The sequence below is a fragment of the Pituophis catenifer genome, unplaced genomic scaffold, assembly GCF_029215685.1.
Source record: "Pituophis catenifer annectens isolate HBS135680 unplaced genomic scaffold, rPitCat1.0.hap2 SCAF_1, whole genome shotgun sequence".
NCBI classification, from domain to species: domain Eukaryota; kingdom Metazoa; phylum Chordata; class Lepidosauria; order Squamata; family Colubridae; genus Pituophis; species Pituophis catenifer.
Window position 1 is genome coordinate 282121908 of NW_027256881.1, and position 24798 is coordinate 282146705.

At 36.8% G+C, this 24798-nt stretch overlaps 1 protein-coding gene across 1 annotated transcript in view; it reads left to right on the forward strand.

Moving 5' to 3' along the window:
- Positions 1–1650: 1650 nt before the first annotated feature.
- The window catches only part of UBR1 (ubiquitin protein ligase E3 component n-recognin 1), a 67569-nt gene continuing 44421 nt past the window's right edge, over positions 1651–24798 (forward strand). Inside the window, exons 1-12 of the mRNA XM_070939834.1 lie at positions 1651–1767; positions 8610–8866; positions 10388–10466; positions 11364–11474; positions 13199–13329; positions 15586–15727; positions 17508–17570; positions 17738–17861; positions 18738–18845; positions 20488–20576; positions 21147–21245; positions 22564–22721. Of these exons, the coding sequence (XP_070795935.1) occupies positions 1687–1767; positions 8610–8866; positions 10388–10466; positions 11364–11474; positions 13199–13329; positions 15586–15727; positions 17508–17570; positions 17738–17861; positions 18738–18845; positions 20488–20576; positions 21147–21245; positions 22564–22721 (1442 nt within the window). The 5' untranslated portion in view covers positions 1651–1686. The remainder of the gene's footprint in view (positions 1768–8609; positions 8867–10387; positions 10467–11363; positions 11475–13198; positions 13330–15585; positions 15728–17507; positions 17571–17737; positions 17862–18737; positions 18846–20487; positions 20577–21146; positions 21246–22563; positions 22722–24798) is intronic.

Sequence of the window (24798 nt, forward strand, 5' to 3'; positions counted from 1 at the left end):
AAGTCAATGGGGAAGCCAGATTCATTTAACCTAACCTAACCTAACCAGTGTTAATCTAACTTAACAACTGCAATGATTTACTTAACTGTGGCAAAAAACATTGTAAAATGGGGCAACACCAGTGGTGAAATTCCCCCGGTTCTATCCAGCTCGCTGAACCGGTAGCGCTGGCGGCGGGAGGCTCTGCCCACCCACCGCAGAGTTTTTTATCACCTGCGCACATGCAGAAAAAGTGCATGTGCGCTCCCGTGTACTCCCGTTCCCAAACCAATAGTGAAGGTAAGTGGATTTCACAGCTGGGCAACACTCAACAAATGTCTCACTTAACAACAAAATTTTGGGGCTCAACTTCCCCAACCATGTTGAAACAAAGGTCATCTACTAGGATGACCAATCATGTTATTGTCCCATGACTGGATATTAATATGCAGGATACATTTCTTCTAGGATTGTCTTACAAGGAAGGTTGAAGAAAGAAGAGACGTTATCAAAATCCCCAGGATCCTAGAGAGGCTTCTTCAAGAGGAGGTGCAGAACTATCTCATTTAAAGTAGGTGTCATTACTCCCTTACTCAGAGCAACTGTGACAACTTCCCTGACCCAGCAAGCTGCACCCTGATTGGTTATTCAATGGAACCAGAAGTGGCTTAGACTAATAGCATAGGTCTACGCTACAAGTCAGGTGGCAGAGCTTATGCTGCATAGAGAAGTTCTCTAGCGGAAGTCAGTGTATTAGAATCTGTCCAAGTAGCATATGGCCCTGGATGACCACTTGCAAAAAAGCCTAATCAATCAGCCAGCAAGCCAGTGGATGTTGCTGAAGTAGTGTTCAACAACTCAGGGCATTGGGTTTATGGCAGCTGCATGAATAGAAATAGAATAACAGAGTTGGAAGGGACCTTGGAGGTCTTCTAGTCCAACCCCCTGCCTAGGCAGGAAACCCTACACCAAGGGCCTTTCTAGCACTCTCTTGGATCAGTGTATTGTCCAAACCTGAAATTGTCCTATTTTGGTTTGCACAAACTGGCTTTGAATCGAAGACCTGGCATGGGTTAACTCCAGTTCGTACATTAATTGCAAGTCAACGTAATAAGACTTTAAGAGTATAAAAGTTTATTTAGCAAACATTCAGGCTTCAAGCAAGAACTTCACCTCTAAAGGTCCCGCAGATATTAGATGTGGGGCAGAAGAGAAATGTGGACGTTGAAAAGATCAATACGGGATAAAGGAAGGTTTGGAAATTCAGTTTTATCTCGCAAACAGATTTATTCTGTGCAGCAAATTTCAAAATCAAACACCACTTCTCACAGACAGAAAATATATCAGTTCTCTCCCACTTCTGAAGAAATCTCCCGCTATAGCAGCAGTTTTTTCGTCGGTCGGCCGGTGGTGGAAGGGCTTCCCCAGCCGCCTTTGTATGCGCTTTACTCCGTGTTTGTCGGAGAAGCAGCCGCCGAGATTTTCCGGTTAGCAAGCGACGCTCAACTCAGCAAGCGCTCTCTTGAGCATGCGCCAGAAAGCCGAGCATGCGCAATGTTGCAGAGAGGACCCTCTTCGTTTGGGGTTTGGCGTCGGGCATCGGGTCAGGTCTTCCCGAGCCCTGGTAATCCCCGGGCCTTCCCACGCAGCTGATTTCCGGTTGGCCTGCGGGAGGACGCAAGCCTGCCGAGCCCCGCTGCTCCTAAGATGGCGGATGAAGGCGACGGCGCGGGAAGGATGGCTGGAACGAGCGGCGCTGCCCCCGTGAACCCCTCGGAGCTGGCTGGGGTGAGATTCCGCTCCCGTCCGAGGATTCGTCGCTTGCGATTGGGTCGATGGCCGCGGCGACGTGCCTTCCTAAAGGGTCCAAGCAGCGGCTGTGCTAGATAAATGGACCCTAACCCAGAAATGCCCGGGCGGGCTCCAATGCTTTTATTATCCCCCGTTGTTCACACAGTAGGGGCTGCTCCTTACGTCTTGCTAGGAAGATGGTCTTTCCCTGGTTCCTGCATCTGTTGCCTGCGCCCCCCCCCCAAAAAAAAATAGGCTAATATCTGGGTTCCTTGTCAAATGGGACTGCACCGTTGCGCACTACACAGACAGCGCCGTACATACATGCTGGGCAAAGCCCACTTAGTTGACAGGCAAAGAGTTAGGATGTTGAGGAGGGTTTTAACTCCAGGAGAGTTAAAAATACCGGGGAGTTGGATTCGGACAGATCCACTTTTGCAATAGAAATAGTCTACCCGTACCTCCATAAAGATGCAATAAAACACTTTCCGAAGTGTTTTTTTTGGCATCTGGGCTTTGTCCTCTTCATTCTTAACTTCTCTTAACGTCTCTTTTCTATTTCAATTATTAGTTGTTTGTTTTTAATCTCTTTACTTTGAAATGTAATGGTGGTGGTTGTTTTTTTTTAATTTAATTGCTTAATGGACAGTGATCATTTATTACAGTGGACAGTGCTCGTTTATTAGAACTGTACACTCAGTAGTATGTTTATACTGTATGATAAACCAGTATGGAATGTTTTGCATCTTGAAGATTATTATCATAAAGTAGGGAAGGGGAGATTTGATGAAGCTAAAAGGCAAATTTGTTTTCTGCTGGAGTGGATTGTTGTCTAGGCCATAATATTTAAACATCAAAAATATTAGTCTCAATGCATCCCCCTTGGTATTTATATATATATATGTATGGTAGTGTTCTTAATCGTAAATGACCCTTATGTGAGCTTCAGTGATATTATTAATCAAACTTTATGGAAATATTTGTTAAAAATAATGTTTAGCAATTTTACATTTCTTTGTTTAGAGGAATTTGTGAAAATAGATTCATAAATAAAAACAAGGATTGGAATGGTAAAAGAAATGACAGAGGCAATATAATAGGCGTGCAATAGTTCAAAGTATTAAATGTAATAAGTAGGGCTTGAAATAAAAGCGAAGGTGGGAACATCAGAGAAAATACCTAAAATGGATCTGTCTTTTGAATAAATCAACAATTTTTAACAATGGATGTTAATTAAGTAAACAGGATTTCCAAGCTCAAAAATGGTTTTACTTTTTGTAATCAAAACAAATTGCATTTCAAAAAAAATTCTTTCACTTTGGAAAAATAGCCAAACTTCAGCTGCAGTGAAATAGTGAATGCTGTGTCATGGATTTCAAATGGAGCCCAAAGATACTAGTAGTTTAATGGTGCAGCCTGAGAATTTGAGAGATTTTGTGCAAATTATAGAGAACTTGAGAAGTAATTACTGCTTAGGTGATGCTTTGAAAGGAACTCTAGATAACTAGGAATGATATTTGTCTGCTTGTTGACATTTAATAATTAACCATGTCAAAGCAGCTGTGTAACTGTGGAAAAGGAAAAGTGAGTAGACAGTTAATATGAGGAAACACAACACTGAGAAAAGAGACAAGAACATTAATATCTCTTGCAACTATTGCTTAAAGCACTGTAAGCCGCCCTGAGTCTCCGGAGAAGGGCGGCATATAAATCAAATTTTAAAAAAAACTACAATCCATATAGAATAGAATAGAATAGAATTCTTTATTGGCCAAGTGTGATTGGACACAAAAGGAATTTGTCTTTGTGCATATGCTCTCAGTGTACATAAAAAGAAAAGATACATTCGTCAAGAATCATAAGGTACAACACTTAATGATAGTAATAGGATACAAATAAGCAATTGAATCATACTAGGAAACAATTAAATCATAAAGATATGACAACAAGTTATAGTCATAAGTGGGAGGAGATGGGTGATAGAAACGATGAGAAGATTAATAGTAATAGTAATGCAGACTTAGTGAATAGTTTGACAGTGTTGAGGGAATTATTTGTTTAGCAGAGTGATGGCGTTCGGGAAAAAACTGTTCTTGTGTATAGTTCTGGTGTGCAGTGCTCTGAAGGGAATAGTAAATACTGCAGTGTTTAAAAGCTTGAATTTTGTTTGAATGAGATTTCTCACATTTTTTAAACAAACATGGAAGTTTTAGTATGTATGTAATATGTGATGAGAACCAGTTTGGTGTAATGGTTAAGGTGCTGACCTAGAAATTAAGAGTTTTAATCCTGCTTTAGGCATGAAAGCTGGCTGGATGACTTTGGGACATTGGGTCATTCTCTCTCAGTGCAATCCACCTCAAAGATTTCTTCCAAAATCTTGAATGACCAAAGCCACTGAGTGGTGGAAGTCAATGTCTATGGCCCATCTGCTGAAGATGTGACAAATGGAAGATTTGGAATGTGAAAGGAGTAAATAGTAAACAATATGAATTAATGAAATTAAAAAGAAAAAGTGTGCCTGTAATTAAAAAAAGGAAAAGCATATAATACATGAGAATGAAAGTGGCTTGATCTTGTAGAGTTGAGAAATATGCGCAGGGAAGTGAAGTTTAATTTTGAAAGGAAGGGCTAAATATATGTTAAAAGTATAAATTGGTGTTAAGTAATTGTTATGGGTGTCTATTAAAGTAGGAGTCTATATTTGGTGATAGTTGCATGTCAGCCAGTAAATAATAGTATTGGATTTGTGGAAAAATAAATATAATGTAGTGGGGAAAAATTCTTCTAGGTGATAAGAATGGATAGGTAGGAATAAGATGAGACAGAAAGAGAAGGCCATTGTATCAGTAGAGGCAAAAGAATACAATAAGAATGCTGACTGCTGAATATCTGCTTAGAAAAGATCTGTTTATTTTTAATATGTGGTTTAAATATTGATTTATTTATATGTACACATTACATAGGAATGAGTATAATAACAATAGCACTTAAACTTATATACTGCTTCATAGTGGTTTACAGCCCTCTCTAAACGGTTTACAGAGTCAGCATATTGTCCCCAACAATCTGGATCCTCATTTTACTGACCTCGGAAGGATAGAAGGCTGAGTCAATTTTGAGCCAGTGGGGATTGAACTCCTGGCAGTGAGCTGAATTAGCCTTTAATACCCCATTCTGAACTAATCTGCTATACTGCATTCTAACCACTGCATCACCACGGCTCCTAAGCTAGAAATCATAGGGCTGCCTAGAGTCACCCCAAACAGTGAGATGGGCAGCATGTAAATTTAATAATTAAAGTAAATGATGAGATAGAAATATGATGAGAGGATATGAATGTGGAGCAGACCAATTTTTTTGCAGAGCTAAGAATGGGTCTTTGAAAAAAAGGAAAAGAATTTAAAGTGAAAGTAAAATGAGTGCAAAAAGTGCTGTGTAGAAATATTAGAAGATAGATCAGAGGTCCCAAACTCATGAGGTGCCTGTAGCCTTCCAGGTCATTTTCTGTGGCTTACATTTCCTTCACACAGGTAAAACAACTGTTGAAAATGAGATAGCAGCTTGTCAGTCTCATTAGGTATTACATAACCTTGCTTAGACTGACAAGAAACAGCTTCTCCTCTGGAGACTAAAAAACAGATGGGCAAGCTGTACTGCTAGTCCTGCTTTTCCTCTTTTGCCTGCTCCCATCATCTTCACTGCTGCAGCTCCTTACTACAATTTTAGAGTGAGAAGAAATGGCTCAGTGCCTATGACCGTATGCTAAAGTGCTGTGAGAACTCAGGCTGTGCAGCCCATCCCTCAGCATGCTCCATTTAGCTTTAGAGCTGTTTTTATCACCTTAAAACAAAGCAGGGAAAAAACAGTGGTGTTAATGGGAGCTCACCAGAACTGCAATGGCACTTTGAATGTAAGACTAGGAGTATTTATTCCTTACCCTATCCACTCAGGCCCAGGGACTGGTGTTTTACCAGTGGATTTATTTTATTTAGTGTATGGATGGTCACACACAATATTAAAACACTTCATTTTTACAAGTTAAAACAATTAAAACAATTAAAAAAAGAGAAGTAAGAAAACCTAAGAGGAAAACAGAAATAACATTTCAGAGTTTAATGTCGAGTTTGGAGATCCAGTCAGTAGCTGTCGTTGTTACGCAGAGGAAGTCCCTAAAATCTCCTGGATACCTTCTGTTAGAGCATTCCCTCACTATATGTTGGATAGTCTGTCCGGGGGCCCCGCAATCGCATTGTGCTGAAGGTGTCTTTCCCCATTTATACAAGGAGTCAGCACACACCCCGTGAGTCGTTCTAATTCTATTGTATGTCACCCATATGTGTCAGGGTAGATTAAATCCTGGAGGTATACTATTAGGATTAATATGCTCAGAGATACCTTGGGGGGAATAGCTACTTCACGCTTCCATCCAAACTTTTGTGTGATGTTCTGATGATCGGCCAGCAGCTTAAGCGCTGTCAAGAGTGGTGGGTTTCTTGACTTTAACCGGCATCTTAAGAGATCAGAAATGTAGCCATGAATGGGTAGAGAGGAATTTAACAGGATACTCCCGAATGAGAGCTTCTTACTATACTCCCGAATGAGAGCTTCTTGTCGCCGTAAGTGCGGGGGAAGTATGTGACTAAGAACTGGTAACCAGTAACTAGGTGTAGATTTTATGCACCCAGTAATTAGCCTCATCGTATGGTTAAGTTGAACATCAATAAGTCCTCTTTGTTATCTGTTTATCTATACAGGTGCACAGTATTCCGCTGCAGAGTAGCAAAGCCCAAGGGCTGCACATCAAAGAGTTGGGGCTGAAGCTCCCCAAGTTGTTCCGCATAGTTTTTGTGGAATGTTATTTCTACATATTCTGTTATTTCAGCCATATTCTGAACAGGGTGGATTTGATTTAAATCGAGGCTTGATTTAAATCAACTCGATTTAAATCATAATTTTTAAAGAGCAACTGTCATCTCTGCTACTCCTTTGATCCACTGTTGACTCACCGATAGTCCCAGTGTTGCAGAATATACAGCCTCATGCTACATAACTAAACTCCATTTCATGCTGAATAAACTAAATTATTTATGTATCTTAAAGAGAAAACTATCTTACGATAGATTTTTACCCCAAAAGTTTTTTATTAAAATAAATTCGATAAAAATAAAAAAAATCCGATTTAAATCAAAAAAATCTGATTTTTTTGATTTTTTTTAAAAAATCATTGATTTTTATCCACCCTGATTCTGAATATGTTTTTTAAAAGACAGAGTCCTGTCTAAGGTGACCCCCAGGTATTTTGGTGTTACCTCATATGGGAGCAGTTTGTTGTTTAGTATACATTGACTTCTCTTTTTGTCAATTTGTTGTTAAGGTGAAAACATGATGTAACTGTTTTACTTACACCTGGGATTAACCTCTATTAGTGGAAGTATGTACTCAAAGTTATAAGGTTGGCTGTAAGTACGCCTTCTGTAGCTTCGATGTCCTTGTGGCTATATGCTAATGCCAGGTCATCAGCATAAGAGAACTTCATTGATAGCGTGGGTGGTATGTCGGAAATATATAAGTTAAATAGAGATGGGGCCAGTGGAAAAACTCCATAATTTCTAAACAAAGTTATTCTGTGTGTGTAGTGAGTGAGATGTTTTCCTTTTCTCTCTATCAATCACCCAGTTTCTAATTTTATCTCTCTGGTGAAGTGCTTGAATTATCATTGGGAAAGGCAAACTGGCAATTAATAAGCAACTCTTAACCAAGTCCCTTTTTTTGCAGCTTTTCTTAAAGTAGCTATCAAGGAAATTACCCAGAAATCTCTATTGTATTGCATTTGATCAGTGAAAACAAGGCCTTCCTGGTTCCTTGTTTGCTAGTGTAAATAATTTATGTTCTATTAACTCATAACAGAATAACAGAGTTGGAACCTTGGAGGTCTTCCAGTCAACTCCCTGCTCAGGCAGGAAACCCTACCATTTCAGACAAATGGTTGTCCAATCTCTTCTTAAAATCTTCCAGTGTTGGATAATTCACAACTTCTGGAGGCAAGTCGTTCCGGTGATTAATTATTCTAAGTATCAGGAAATTTCTCCTTAGTTCTAGGTTGGTACAACTTATTGGTAAGAACTAAGAAATCCAAAATTTTCTGCGAAGTTATCCAAGAAAGTGTCTTGGATCTTGACAAATGAAATGAGCGAGGGTGGTGGAGGTGGAGATCAGATTAATTCAGAGCTCAGTTCTTCTGCCTAATGTTAAATTATCAGCTTAACTTGAAACCCTAAACCTCCATGTATTCTGTTAATTACAACTTGAAAATACCAGATGGCAATTGATTTTTTTTTCTGTGTGACAGACTGTATTTATTTAATCAAATGTGAGCCTTCTTTCTGTTAAAAGTGATCAGAAATTGAACTAAATTTGCAGGAATAACAGCCTTTTCTAAGAAAGTGACTCATAATATATTAAAGACAAAATACTATTACATTCCCTGTAAATGCTGTAGTTAGAGTAGTTGTGCCAAGTTTCAGATGATTAGGTTCTAAGATTTTATGTTGTTATTCCACAACAATCAAAATAATGTTGATATTTTGGTTAATGAAAAGCACTGTCATATAAATGTCTAAATTGAAAAGGTGAAACTTAACTCTGCTTCACAGTAAATATTGCTTTATTTAATAATACATGTTTAATGGCATATTTCCTTCATTTTTTATTCAAAAGTTCCAAACATTTATAACTCCAAAGTTGCTTTTTCTCTGTTTACACATACTGTATATCATAATCTATGACATGTGAAATATTGATACTGAAGGAGTAACATTGTGTTCTGTTTTTTGCAGTGGTGGGATGAGAAGCTTGATTTTCATGCTGCCTTTCTTCAACATTTGGCAAAAGTGGTTCCAAGCATATATTGTGATGAAATGGACCCTCTATCACAGAAAGAGGAAGAAATGGCCCAAAAAATGATTCTTTATCCTTTGGAGTGGCATTTATTTGGAGAAGATCCAAATACCTGTCTAGAAAAACTAAGACAGATTGGTACCTCGCAGCTGTGTGGAAAAGTATTTAAAGGTGGAGAGACAACGTATTCCTGCAGGTTTATACAATATTCCTACCTTTTAATGTTTCTTTGAACAATATGATCTAATATATAATTGTCAATACAGCTTTGGTGTTATGCAAAACACCTTTCTAAAATGGATTTTTGTTTGTGGGTGGGTAGTAAAGTGTTATGTAAGTAAGTTTTGTTACCAATCCAAAACAAACATCATGTTCTGGAAGTTCTATTGAGCTATTTTGAATTGGTTGCAGTTCATCACTTGAAAACATGGCTCATTTTGGTTGTTTTAAATTTTGTTTGAAACAAAATATGGAAGGACCTAGAGTGATTTTAGGAGATGAGTGTACACGGCCTGTACACCAGCTTGAGAACTCCACAATATTCTCTGTGCTTTCTCTTCTCTCCCTCTGCTCCACAGCCACTTTTGATGTCCCATCATATCCTACTGACCAATGTGCTCTTTGGTATTTCCAGCACTTTCCCTTCCTCCTCTCAGCGACCAGTATTCTTATGTGACATATCTACCAGCTTATCCACCTCCTAATTTTCTTACAGCTATCCCTTTCCTCCTTCTCTAGCCACTGCTGCCGGTTCTCCCAGTGTCTATAGAAACATCACTAAGGAAACCTATCAGCCATAGGTTTTCATACTCAAATCTCCTCACCAACAATGTATTATGCAATGCATAAGTGTAAGATCGTGCATTTAAGGGAAAAGAATCCTTTGGCAGGGTACAGTATTGGGGATACAATGTTAGAACAACAGTAGAAAAGGATTTAGGTGTACTTATAGCAGATGACTGCAAAACAGTGTGGCTGGGTAGCTGTGAAGGCAAACAAAATTCTGGGATGCATCACTTGAGGAATCACCAGCAGGAAAAAGGAGGTTCTAATCCTGCTATATAGGATATGATTGAAACCTTTAAATATGAAAACTTTAAAGATGAGAATAAAGTGTAGAAGGCAGTATTTCAATGTTAAGCAAAAATTAAGAATACGTGAACATAATCTCAAACTGATGGGCGGGAGGGAAGAGTTCAAAAGTAATGTTAGAAAGTATTACTTCACAGAAAGAGTAGTAGAAGATTGGAACCAATTTCCAACAGAGATAGTGGATCAGTTATTAGTAATACAGTTTAAACACATGTCCATCATCCGACAAAAAATTAATTAATTAATTAAAAAGAAAACAAACAAAGGTGTACTCGATGGACCAGTAGGTCTTTTTCTGCTGTCAGTTTTCTATGTTCCTGTTACTTCTACGCAGAAAAAAAAATCCATTTTATTTCATACCTGGAAAAAATCTTGCTCTATGTTTTGGATTAAAACATCTGAAACATGTATGATTTCAGTTCAGGCACTTATCACCCAGAATCTATTTTATGTTGAGACTGGTTTGTGCATAAATCATTTTGCCCACAACTAATAATAAGCAATTCTGGCTTATGTGTGAATGCTTCCACTCTGTTCAATTAACACTTCCAGAATTTGGAGGTTTGGTAGGTTTTTGAAAAATAAGTGCTTACTCTACAGCATCAATTTCTTATTTTTGTTGCAGGGATTGTGCAATTGATCCAACTTGTGTACTTTGCATGGATTGCTTCCAGAACAGTATTCATGTAAATCATCGTTACAAGGTAAAGAAATGTGTGCTTTGGTGTGATATCTATTAATGTAGTGTGCTAATAAGATAAATGAGCATTTATGAGAATTTGATTGTGTTTTTTAAGTATTGAAGGTAAATAACAGTACATGAAAATCAATTTATGTTAAGTGGTAGAATACTTAATGGCCACATCAATTCAGACAGCCAAAAATTACTAGGCAGAATAGAAAAACTGACTATTTAATTTCATAAACTTACTTTCAGGATCTTTAGCTGAAAAAAGAACAAGAGGATTAATTTGTAATTATCAGATGCATAAATAATGGATAATCTCAGAAAGAAATCTCCATACAGAATATCCAGGACCCTCATTTAGGGACAATAAAAACTAATTAATTTAAAAGATCAAATAACAGGGAGGGGAGCCTACTGTTGCTTAAGAATTAGAGAACAAAATTTAGGAAAGACCCACTCTAATGAATTGGGCAGATAACAGTTGTGGTAGTCACTTTTTAATAGCCTGATTCATTAGAATGGGCCTTTTCTAAGTTTCTTTTTCTGACCATTAAGCAGGCTCCTGCCCTCTTATTTGTTTCCTAGGCAGCATCTCATCCCCTCATTCCTCTAGGTCAGGGGTATCAAACTCACGGCGTCATGTGAGGTATCTGGACTTTTTTCCCCCTTTGCTAAACTGGGCGTGGCCAGCACATGATGCATCTGGACAGCAGGCCAGGAATTTGACATCCCTGCTCTAGGTCATTTTCACATAACCATTACAAAAGGAGAACACAGACAAATTTGGGTATAGTTGTTACTCATGTAATGTAGTATTGCTGTGATATATGCCATACCATTGTTCTGCATTACTTCCAAAATGAATTAATGGTTCTGAACTTCCCATTATGTCCTCTGTTCTTAATTGTTTTAGATGCATACTTCTACTGGAGGAGGATTTTGCGACTGTGGGGATACAGAAGCATGGAAGACTGGACCAGTGTGTTCAAAACATGAGCCTGAAGGAGGAGATAATACTGAAGAGGTATTTCTTTGTAATAAATTGAAAAACAAATATTATTGTATAAAGAATAATTCCTAATTATGTACTAGTTGTTTGGGTATGCTCACAAAATGTTTGGAACATCTTTGTATCATAACCCTTGATGTTTGTGATCCATTCTAATGGAATTTTCTAATAAATTTTCACACACTTCTGAGTTTATAATTTTATAAAAGTGGACCCTCGGAAGCTGTTTATCACAATTTCAACAAGTTTTTTGAACAAGACAGTTAGGTCATAAGGAATACCACTTGTTCTTCTCTTGATTGAAAATAATGTTGACTAGCTAATGATATGTTGAAAGAATGCCATGATTCCAATGTAGCCATGATATTCTAAGTAGTTCTCCTCCTGAATAAAAAAACTACCATCCCAGACGGGGTGAAACCTACTTACCTTCCTTACCGGTTCAGAAGCGCATGCGCCATGCACGTCATATGCGTGCGCAGACCTGCGCATGCGCAGAAGGTAAAAAACACATTACTTCCTGGTTAAAACCAGGAAGTAATGACACACGGGCAGGTGGGCAGAGTTTCAATTTGCCATTGCTACCTGATTGCCGAACCACCGGCCAAGATTGGACTGGGTGATCCGGTCTGATCCGGGAGCATTTCACCCCTGATCCCAGACTAACTTAATCAGAGAGACTGATAGTTATTCTTATACAGATTGTTCTCATTTAACATCCACTCATTCAGTGATTGTTTGAAGTTACCATAATGCTGAGCAAGGGATATTCACGATAAGTCCTCATTGTTGTGACTGTCACAGTGTCCCTGTGTTCACATGATTGTGATTTGAGTGGCTGACTCATGATTATGACATCACAGCATTCCACGATCATGTGATCACCATTTGTAACCTTCACTGCTGACTTCTAATGAACAAAGTCAATGGGGAAGCCATTAGAAGGTCACAAATGGCCGTTATGTGACTGGGAAGCTGTGACCACATAGGATTCTCCTAACAATGGTAACCAGGACACTAGAATGGCCGTCGTAGATTGCAGAGTCATGTGACATTGCATCTTACAATCACATCGCTGGTCCTAGTTGCTATCGATAAGAGGGGGACTATATAGATCTTTTATATCTTTTAAAGGAAGATAAATATATCATGGAAAGCTGCTTCATAGAGAGTTAAGAGTTAAGACATTGTGAACAGCTGTTTTGGATTTCAATTGGAATTTTTCAATGTTTTTTGGATCCAGTTTGGTGTAGTGCAGGGGTATCAAACTTGAGTCATCACATGACGTATCGGGACTTTTTCCTCCTTTACTAAGCTGGTCGTGGGTGTGGCCAGCATGTGATGCATCTGGCCCATGGGCCAGCAGTTTGACAGCCCTGGTGTAGTGGTTAGAAACCAAGAGATTGTGAATTCTAGTCCTGCCTTAGTCACATAGCCAGCTGGGTGACCTTAGTCTGGTTGCTTTCTCTTAGCTCTAGAAAGGAAGCAAAGGCAAATCTCTTCTGAAAAACTTGGCCAGGAAAACTGCAGAACTAGTCCTGGCAGTCACCAGATATCAGTTGGTACAAGCCCCCTCCCACAGACCAAGAGAGAGAATGAAAGAGATATTTCTTATTGAACAATTGCTACTATAAGATACTTCTTTCACTAGTTAGCAGTGAAAGAGTCTGCAACAAAGTTCATGCATGCTGGTTTACTGTACTATGGATCTAACATGGGTACATTTAATTTTTTTGTAGAATGTGGAATGCCAGTTGAATGAAGAGGTAATAGCACAAGCAAGGAAAATCTTCCCTTCAGTTATAAAATACATTGTTGATATGACTCTTTGGGAAGAGGAGAAAGAGCTGTTTTCAGAGCTTATGATTAAGTAAGTAATTTGTTACAGTTGGCTTCTAAGTGTTTTACCTGCCTCCATTCCAAGATTGTTAATAATAAAGTAACAAACAGTGAAGATAATGCATCACCCAATCAGGATTAGGCAAGAACTTTGAATAACTTAGCAAGGAAAAGCAAAGATAAGTAGGAGTGGATAATTATATAGAATCACCCAGATAGTTTATGTATCTTGAAATTCTCACCCTACAAGTAAAATGATTTCCTGTCTTCATACTCTGTAGCCTAGCAGATAATGGATTTTTTTTCTTGCAACTGTTAAGAAAGGTGCTTAAAAGTCTTTCTATATTTAAGACCTCATACTAGTATAGAGATTGTTTAACTTGGAAAGATAGTGCTAATTATTACAAAGAAAATCTGGGGTTCCTGTCCTTTAATTCTCCCTTTTTCCCCCAGAGTTAGCCATCCTTCTGATTATAGCTTGCACAAGCAATATGATAGAAAGTTTTGATTTTTTAAAGATTTATAATTACAGTGATCATATTTTGTTATTTCACTTCTATTGGAGGAAGAAGTTTTTAAACAATAGTAAAAGAGAAAGACTCCATTTAGTTGAGCTCAATTAGAGTAAGAGGTTTCTTTTCACAATAGGGCAGTTATATTCATGAATTTCAATCCTTATTCAGTTCCTACCACTCAATCCAGCTCATTCCATCAGTGCAGCCACGATATTCACATCACCATCATGAAACAAATCTATAAAGCAGTTGGGTGTTGACATGATTCCTGCTAAAATTGTTAAATCAATATTAATATTCAAATTTCAGAAAGAGGATGTGCAGCATATGATTTCTGGTTCCTTAGGACAGCCATCTAGACTTCAAAATACTGCCTAGCTAATATATCCTTTATTACATTCCTCCTATATTAAACAAAAAAAGATTAAAATACAAGCATCACCGATGAAGACTTCCTCGTGTTCACTCTACTGTGTTCAGTAGAGACATCCAGACCAGGTAGAGCTATTTAGAACAGGTAGCTGCCTACTATATCTTACCCACATTAAACGAAGAGCTCTTAGCACAACATACTATCAATATTCTCTAATTCTTCTATTTATTTTTTTAGTTATTTTTTATTAAGAATTTTGATTACAATAGTAAAAACTAATACAAGTTAAATTGGAGAAAGAGGAAAAAAAGTGAACGAAAAAGGAAGAAAAAAGAAAGGGTATAATAAAGAAAAGAAATATATATATAAAGAATTGATTTGCAACATTCCTCATAATAAGTATAAACAAATTTGGTAACCCTTCACTCCCTATAAAGTTACAAATACCTCATTATCCCATATCCCATCCAATATATATGTGCAAATCCATAAAACATCAACTTTTCAATTCTGTGCCAGCAAAAATTCCATAAAGGGTTGTCAAGACTGCCAAAAAAAAAAGTTATTTTAACTTGATCAAATAAAACAACTTTATCTTCCCTGCTTCCCTGCTTTTACTTTTAATGAATGTAATTCTTTAATTCATTCAAATATTGAATTGATTTGATTTTTCTTCTTCTTTATCCCATCACATAGATGTCTTTCAGGCTTTAACAAGCCTCTTTTGTAGAGCCAATTGAAAAATATTTTCCAGTTCATCCTCTTGCTTTATCATTATATTTCCCTTTTTAAAATTTCAGAGAGGTTCTTTGGATATCTAAAGTAACCTTTTCCAAATCATTCTCTTGGCCTGTCATTTAAAATTCCACTTTTGATACTTTCTTTGTCTTAAATAATTTAGATATTTTTTTTTCATATGTGTCATTCCTTCATTAACATCTTTTGGACGCTCTATCCATAGAAGCAGACATTATTATTGATAGTGTTGATATTGCAGTCAGTAATTTCTGGCTTCATTCTTCAAAGGTCTTGTTTAATGTTTTTGATGTTATAATGTTTTGTGTCATTTTGTAAGTCCTAGTATTAACTGATGTCAAGAACTGGCTTGTATTTTATTCTGCTTAGAATCTTTTTTTGTGTCCAACTTCCAAAACCATAAAGTAACTTATCTTAATTAAGACTTGCAGTAACCAGGATAGCCAAAATAAATCTGTTTCCCACAAGAAACTATTTATTTTTTATAGATAATTCCAAAATCTTATAATAAAAGTCAATATTCCCAATATCTTTACTGTATGTTTATTTGTAGCTTGTGCTATTCCTGTGGCCAAGTTTAATTTGGAAGTTATTTCAGTTTTTCTTATGGCTTATCAGTCATCTTTTGGGTTTTTTTTTATAGTAGAGAGAAGCCAGACAAACACTATTGTGTCCTTTTCAATGATGAGCATCATTCTTACGATCATGTTATCTACAGTCTACAAAGAACTCTTGGGTGTGACCTTGGAGAAGCCCAGATATATACTACTGCAATAGATAAAGAGGTTAGTAATATACATAATTTCTGAAACAAGTGTGTGTATTCCAGTTATTATGCTGCTGTGGTATCCAGCCTGATACAGGGAGAAGTGGAAGAAGGACATTGTCATTTTTTTCAATAAATGCTGAGATTATTTTGCTTTTTGATAAAGCTTGGCTGCATAGTTCTCTCTTGCACAGATTGGTGTAATATACTTGCAGTGTTCATTATCTGATTCTGAGTTGTCACTATAATCAATATCTTATATTAGATTGAATTCTTAAGGTAAATTTTGTTATAGAGTTACAATTTTCAGAACAATGGGTTTTCTTTTAAGTCAATTGACATCTGAATAATTATTGTTTTAGCAGGTTTAATTATTTTAGAAATTTAGTGAATGAACAGGGCTGGTCACTTTTTTGTTCCCATACCAAATTCTCTTCTCATTTTAAATTAAAGAGAAAGATGAATTTATATTTTATGAAGAAATTATTATCTCAGGATTGACTTTTTTCTGGAAATTCTAACATTTAGAATCACAATGGTGGCGCAGTGGTTAGAATGCAGTACCGCAGGCTACTTCTGCTGACTGCTGACTGCCTACAAGTTGGCAGATTGAATCTCAACAGGCTCAAGGTTGACTCAGCCTTCCATCCTTCTGAGGTCGATAAAATGAGGACCCAGATTGTTGGGGGCAATGTGCTGGCTCTGTAAACAGCTTAGAGAGGGCTGCCAAACACTGTGAAGCGGTATACAGTATAAGTCTAAGTGCTATTGCTATTGCTGTTTGCGCCAGCATGCATTTTAAATCTGGCCTTTTTGAAATATTTAAGGAATTTATTTCTGAAGAATTTTTTCATGTTTACCGTTCATATCTAAATCTTTTTTCTTGAGGTTCTTGTTACATTGTTCCCACCCATCAGTTATGGTACCAGAGGAAGATATTCTTTTTAGCAACGGGTCACAGTTTTAGAATTTCTCTTCCAGAGAAGCTCATTTGATTCTAAGTTACAAAGTTTTGTAATTCTAGGCAAAGATCTTTATATTCTTATAAGCCCTTAAAGATGTTTGCATTTTAGCTTTGTTTTACTATATATTGATCCAGCCATCTTCCAGGAAGAGCTTTGGATGATCTATTTTCACATAAGGGTTAACAAGATAAAGAGTTTGTCTGCCATTTCTTCTCAGAAGTGCCCTGTGGGTGGTGCATTTTTCATGGTATTTGGGATAAAGATTCAAGGATTGGATTATTTGCCGATGGGTTTATGTGCAAGTATATATGGTAGAGCAAAATTCACTGATTCAGGAATGGAGTGACAACTTTAGAATGTCTTATTCCTCTTCTGAACTATGCCTTACCTCTTTCAGACTATACCATTATGAGAATTGTTTGGTGTTAATAGACATAAATCTTCCAAATTCTAGAATGGAATAATCCAGAAAAGGAACAGAAGAATTAATGGACCATGAACTAAGAATACTTTTAAAACCCTGTGAACATCCAAGCCATATGCTAATTTCCGACAGTGAATTTATTCCTTTAAAAGAGCTACATGATGGCATTACCTCTGTAATAATGTTAATGTTATTTGTCAGTTTTAAAAGTCATTGATGTTGATATATATCCAACAAAAACTAATTCAAATTTAAATTATAATACAAAATGACTGAATATTTGTACCACTTCCATTTAAATCAGCCTGAAAGCAACTTTTCCATTTTGATCTTGCCTTTTGTTTGCACACACTATAATAACATTATCCTGTCTATCTCTATTTTATTTTATTTTTTAAAAAATTATGCAGGGTCGAAAGGCTGTTAAGAAGGGGTCATATGTTGTTTGTCAAGAAACAAAAGAGGAGATTAAGGTAACAATAGCATTTTTAAAATATGTATACTATTCTGTACATTTATGAAGATACATTCATAGAGATGATTTTCCTTGATTTTAACTCCACATTTTTGTTTAATCATCTTTGATCCATAGAATGCTTGTTGTATTCTCATTCAAATTTTAAATATTCTTATTTTCCAGAAACATTCAAATAATGTTTCCCAAGGTCCCCTTAATGTGATGGTTCTTCATGCAGATGTAATGGCTCATCAGAAATTTGCTTTGCGTCTTGGTTCTTGGTTAAACAAACTTATGAGCTATTCAAGTAAGTATCCTAGATTATTTGTGTTGTGCATAGATTGCAAAATACTGAACAAGAGTTTTATTGTTTGTGGCAAGTATTTCCCTTGTTTGTAAAACCAGTCAAAATGATTCTGTTCTTCTCTGAAAAACTATTTTCCTGCTACTGTTAGACAACCATCCCTTAAAACAGTGATGCAAAACTTCTCCTGGCTTGAGGGCCACACTGAATTTTGCACAGCTTGTTGAGGGTCACCTTCCAAAAATAGATGGAAGCAGGATTGCCTTTTTTATTTTTTATTTTTCTTGGTTTTTAAGGGACAAAATTATGTCTTGTTTGGGCATCATTTTCTTTTATCCCCACCCTCAAATAAAATCAGATCAAATTTTGGGACTCTATCCATTTTGTTTGGGTAAAGTTCTTTAGGAACCCTAGCAATAACAATAGCACTTAGATTTATATACCGCTTCACACTGCTTTACAGCCCTCTCTAAGCGGTTTACAGAGTCAGCATATTGCCCCTAACAATCTGGGCCCTCATTTTACCCACCTCGGAAGGATGGAAGGCTGAGTCAACCTTGAGCCTGGTGAGATTCGAACTGCTAAATTGCAGGCAGCCAGCAGAAGTATCCTGCAGTACTTTGTTCTAACCACTGCACCACCACAGTTCTTGCACCTTTTTTCTTCAAAGGAATTGCATTGTATCATTGATTATTGTTGCAAAATGATTACAGAAGTAAACATGAAAGTGATTGCATAAAATTACTCAGTATGAGAGCAAGGACATTTTCAAATATCTTTCTGTTATATGTGAAGGTTTTTTTGCATGATATTTTTCATAAGGATTTCAGTTAAGTCCTTCAGTAATCTAAACCTTCATATGATACGTTCCTCTTTTAGGTGATTTTCGTCAGATATTCTGTAAAATATGTTTAAAAGAAGAAGCTGATTCAGGGAAACCTTGTCTGATAAGCATATTGATGCTGTGGGATGCAAAACTTTATAAAGGTAAATTGAATCTTTGAGAAATAACTGGGACAGAGCAAACTGAGAATTTTCTAAAAGCATCTGGTGGGCCCCTGTAAGAAATAAAACAGCTGAACCTTCTGTTATGGTCATAGAAAATAATACAAAATCCTTAACTTCTTGTTTTATTCATTGTGTCAAATGTATTTCCTTGTGAGAGGTACATTGTTTCCTTTAATTGAATCCTTTTAGGCATTGACAAGGCTAGGCATAACATGTAATAATAAATAACAATAGTATTTATTACTGTGTATAGTCCAAAAATAAATTTCACTTAATAATTAATAATGAAGCCTTTTCATTTAATGAATATGTGTTTCTGTTTCTAGACACTTGTTCTTATTTACCCAATTTATTTAGCATCTATCTGGGAAGCCTAAGATAGTAATCTTGTATTTTGTAGATTTCTGGCACTTTTCTTTTACATTTTTCTTTTGCATTTTTGCTAAACTTCTGGTTTCCATTTCATTCTTTGCTCTCAACAGCCCTGGTTAGCTGTAAAAATTCCCCATCACTTCACATTTATCTTTTCTTTACTTTATATTTCTGTAATGGTATACTATTATTTCATTTGTATCTGGCAACAACTTAATAACCTCCTTAGCTTACCAATTCATTCTTTTTCACCTCCACGTAAGCTTTTCTTGATCCTTAAACATCTTTCTCTGTTCCACTATTGTCAAACCAGACACTTCCTCTTAGGTTCTCTTGATATGATATTCTGCCTTCTCTCTCCTACTCTTGATCAGAGCTTGGAGTCTTGGCAACCTCAAGCCTTGTCTTGTTGGCTGTAGTGCTAAACTGTTTACTGTATAGATACTCTCTTGTGCTCTTTCTTCTTTCAGTTGTGTGCACATTGAGAAGGTTGCTGGCTCCTTGTTGTGGGGAGAGAAGCAGAAAGAAGCAAATATTAGCTCTTTTTCTGCTCCTCTTTCATTCCTGCTCTTTCATTGTCTATTGGATATAGCTTGAGGCATTGAGCCTTTTGCTGCTCCATGGCCTTTATCAGATCTCACTCCATGAGACTTTCCTTGACATAATCTGCAGTTATACTTGGGTGGTGTCCATCTTCCCTCAGTTTTCTTGAGCAGCCTCCCTGCTGGTCTTCAGGACTGCCTTCCCAGTCCAGGGTCTCTTCTACTCACAAGATCATTATAGACTAGGCATTGCTAGTTTTTCCTTTGCTGTCCTACTGCTACTTCTTGTCTCTTACAGATATTTCTGAGGCTTTCATTCATTCTCCTTCTTCCAGTTTCTTTATTTGGGGGGGGGGGTATTTCAACCACATCTGCCTGATAGGTTGCCCCTTCTAAAGTAGTTTGATCTATTCTTTAAGGATTTGGTTTCTCCACTTACATAGGTTTAAATACCAGCAGAACAAAACTTTCATGAATATGCCACTATTATGCTTAAAACAGATTTGGTAGATACTTTATTTCGTTTCTAAAAAGGGTGATATCTTTTTAGCTAAGGTTACTCACTGGGATGATTCATGTTTTAATAGCAATTTAGCATTTTCTCTTAAATAGGTTTTCCATTTTTATATAAGCATTGTACTTATTAAAGATCTATTAATTTGTAATGAAATGTTTTTGAGTGAAAAAAATATTATGCATTTTTCCAGGAGCAAGAAAGATCTTACATGAACTAATCTTCAGTACTTTTTTTATGGAAATGGAGTATAAAAAACATTTTGCTATGGAATTTGTTAAGGTAATTTATCTAATGTATTATCTTTACTTGGAGATAGTAAATTTTTTCTTCATATTTAAATTGTTACCTCATCGGTAAAAAGAGCTGTAGTATAAAAATAAATACTTTAATCATTGTTGTATTCTGTAACAAGTTATAAGGCAGTGGTGCACAACCATAACTCGGAGAAGCATATGTGGTTTTACATGCCTTGGTGCGGATCACAAAACTGCTGCTTATTTTAATCTATCTACTGCTTTATCTTAATTTTTAAAATGAAAGCATGAGAAAATGACTAACTATGTGGGTTGAATTATATTAATCCTATTAATTAAATGGAACTTTAAAAATAAATTTAAATAAAATTTAATCAAAATTAATTTCCATCCATTCCATAGATTCTCATCGATTTTGCTCTCCAGATGTCTCCCATTTTCCCAAATGCTATTAACCATAGTTTCATGCTTTGGTGAAGTAAATCTTCCTGAGAGGAAGTAGATATTTTATTTGTCAAATTTCTTTTCTTCAGATTGCTTACATATCATAATCCGGTCAGTAAACAGTACTTTCTTTGTATTTGTGTTTTCACAGCATTACAAAGCTTTGCAGAGAGAATATATCAGTGATGATCATGAAAGGCAGTTTTCTGTGACAGCACTTTCAGTTCAGATATTCACTGTACCAACATTGGTATGTATACTATTATTCCCCTAAACTTTAGCAGAAGTATTTTTCCCTTCTGTGGTCATAAATGGCATGTTTTTGTCTAGGACAAGGATATAAAGAGGGCCAAGCATATACATAGACATAAAGCAGGCTTTAAGCTAGCTAAACTTTCCTCTTCTTCATAGTCCCTCTATGTATTATGAAATCTGGAGCACACATTCTGTGAATGTATCATTTTCAGTGGTGAAATCCAAATTTTTTTACTACTGGTTCTATGGGCGTGGCTTGGGCATGGTGTGGTGTGGTGTGGTTTGGTGGGCGTGGCAGGGGAAGGCTACTGCAAAATCCCCATTCCCTATCCAGTCCTGGGGGAAGGATATTGCAAAATCGCCATTCCCACCCCACTCTGGGGCCAGCCAGAGGTGGTATTTGCTCCAAACTACTCAAAATTTCCGCTACTGGTTCTCCAGAACCTGTCAGAACTTGCTGGATTTCAACCCTGATCATTTTCCTACAAATATTCATGCACCAGGTTTAGAGTCCTAGCTTTCATGGAAGCCAGCATACATACAGTTATATACACATTGGCTTTCCTTCAATTGATATTCACATTCAACATTTCCAGAAGAAAGATGTTATTCCAGTGATGTGGGCAGGAAAGCGATATCAGGAGCACTCACATGGTGAACTCTAGATATCATAATACACAAAGGGGGCTTATGAGAGAGATGGTTTTATCTTGTATGGAAGATAACTTTTTATAAAGTATAGTAAAAAAAAATGACTGATAGGAATGCAGCTAAGATTCACCATTCTACAGGTAGTCTTCGAGTTACAACAGTTCATTTGGTGACTGTTCAAAGTTACAACGTCACTGAAAAATGTGACTTGCGACTATTTTTCACAATTATGACCTTTGCAGCATCCCCATGTTCATGTGATCAAAATTCAGATGCTTGGCAAACTGGTTCATACTTATGACCATTACTGTGCCCTAAAGTCATGCAATCACCTTTTCTGACCTTCTGACAAGCAAAGTCAGTGGGGAAGCTAGATTCACTTAACAACCAGGTTATGAATCTATCATTGTGATTCACTTAACAACTGTGGCAAGAAAGGTCATAAAATGGGGCAAAACTCACTTAATAAATATCTCACTTAACAGAAATTTTGGACTCAATTGTAGGTTGAGGACTACCTGTATTCAAAAGACATGATTAGGGTGAATAGAGACAGGTTGTTATGCTATCTTCCTTTTTTCTATTTTGTTCTTATGCGAATAGGATGTGAATAAAGATACAGTCTTATGTATTTTAGATTTTGAATACATTTTCCTTTTCAGGCCCGCCATCTCATTGAAAAGCAAAATGTCATCACAGTCATAACAGAGACCCTTCTAGAAGAACTACCAAAATATTTGGATAAAAATGGCAAATTCAATTTCCAGGGTTACAGCCAAGAGAAATTGAGCCGAGTATATGCAGTTATATATGATCTTAAGTAAGTTTTCCTATTAAAGCATAAAAGTACTTCATCTTGCAAATACCTTTGTGGATTCTTGTCTGCTTCTTTAAAACATTGGTATTCCTCTACACTTGACTTCAAATATAGATGAATAAATTAGATGTACAGAAACTAGCACTTGGAATACCGGCAATGCTTGCAGGATTGGCTGGATAAACATTATAGTTCAAATTGCAGATGGACAGCTATAATGTTAGGCAAATCTTAACAATGTGTACTATGCTTAAACTGAACAGTATTTTGAATCTGGCACTTTCAAGATTTATAACCACGTTCAATAAAATAATAAATATATTAAATTATTCTGGCAGTGTCATTGAAGTAGTGAAGTGGCAGTGGAGAAGAATCCTAAAAGTGCTCTTTTCCTGGACTTTCCGGTTTTTCTTTGAAGACATCCAAGAAGCTTCTCCAGCTCTGAACTGTTATTTTTATTAGTTTATAATATAAAATACAAAAACGCAACAGCAAATAGTAGGAAACAGAAGAGAGGGGAAGTGTGGAATGTCATTGCGTTTTTGTATTTACCAGATGAGCTCTTATTTTTGAATTTCAGACTTACCGTAGCTTGCCAAGTTCTTATCTCTAAGCTAACTGCGCATGTCCACATTCCTTCTTCTTCTCTATCTTTGTTCTCCGGCCAAGAGAGGTGGCCAGGAAAGCTTTGCCAAGATGTAATTAATTAGCTAGTAAGATGTTTTATTTTCTTTATAACAAATAAATGAGTTTTTCTTAGAAAATCTATCTTCGGGTTTATTTTCTTAAAGTATACTTCAAGGAAATAGTCACGATCCATTCTCTAAATCAAGATGCAATTACCCAAAAGCAGAATGGGATTAATTGCCAACCTGACATGGAAGACGAGGGGAAAGGGAAAAAAAGGCGACTTTTGACTCCCTTTGTTGCTGTCGAATAAGGCATTAACATTGAACCTCAACTTTTTACTTTTCCATAATAGTATAAACTGAAAGTTGGACCATAAGAAAGGCTGAGCGCCGAAAAATTGAGGCTTTTGAACTATGGTGCTGGAGAAAACTCCTGTGAGTCCCTTGGACTGCAGGGCGATCAAACTGGTCAGTCCTAGAGGAGATCAACCCTGACTGCTCTTTAGAAGACCAGATCCTGAAGATGAAACTCAAATACTTTGGCCACCTAATGAGAAGGAAGGACTCACTGGAGAAGAGCCTAATGCTGGGAAAGATTGAGGGCAAAAGAAGTAGGGGATGACAGAGATCGAGGTGGCTGGATGGAGTCACTGAAGCAATAGGCATGAGTTTAAATGGACTTCAGAGGATGGTAGAGGACAGGAAGGCCTGAAGAAATATTGTCCATGGGGTTACGATGGGTCGGACACAACTTCGCAACTAACAACAACAAATAGTATAAACTAGCCATTTCTATAACAACAATCTAATCTAACCAACTAATGTGTGTTGGGCTTGGTCTCTGGGTATTATGTGAATTTCGTTGTATGGGTATACTGTGTATATACATACAATGACAATAAACTTTATATATATACATAATCAATGAAAACCAAAATCAAAGTTTCATTTTTTTCCACCTCAAGCACAAAGTCCAGAGGTGGTTTTCAAGTAGAAACAAAAGTATTTATATTATTTTCTGTGATCAAAATGGTCAATTTAGCCATCTCTGCTAATTCCCATCAACTTTTGTAGCCATTTATCCATGATGAGAATCGAAATGTCCGTCTTGCTGCAAGAAGTTTCTTCAGCTCTGAAGAAGCTGAAGAAGTTTCTTCAGCTCTGAAGAAGCTGAAGAAGTTTCTTGGATAAGAAGCGAAACATCTTCAAAGAAAAACCAGAAAGTCCAGTTGCCTCTTGGGAAAAGGAAAAATAAAGCACCTTTGGGACAACTATGACCTGGATGACTGAGAATCTCCGTAGACAGTGGAGAAGAATATTTATCTTGCTGTTACTGTCACCATAAAATCATAGTCCCTTCTTGTATATTGTAAATAAAGTAATTTCTCCCTTTAAAGAAAGTCTTTTCTATCTTGTGCCATGTTTCAGATCTCCCAGGATAATAGTCATCT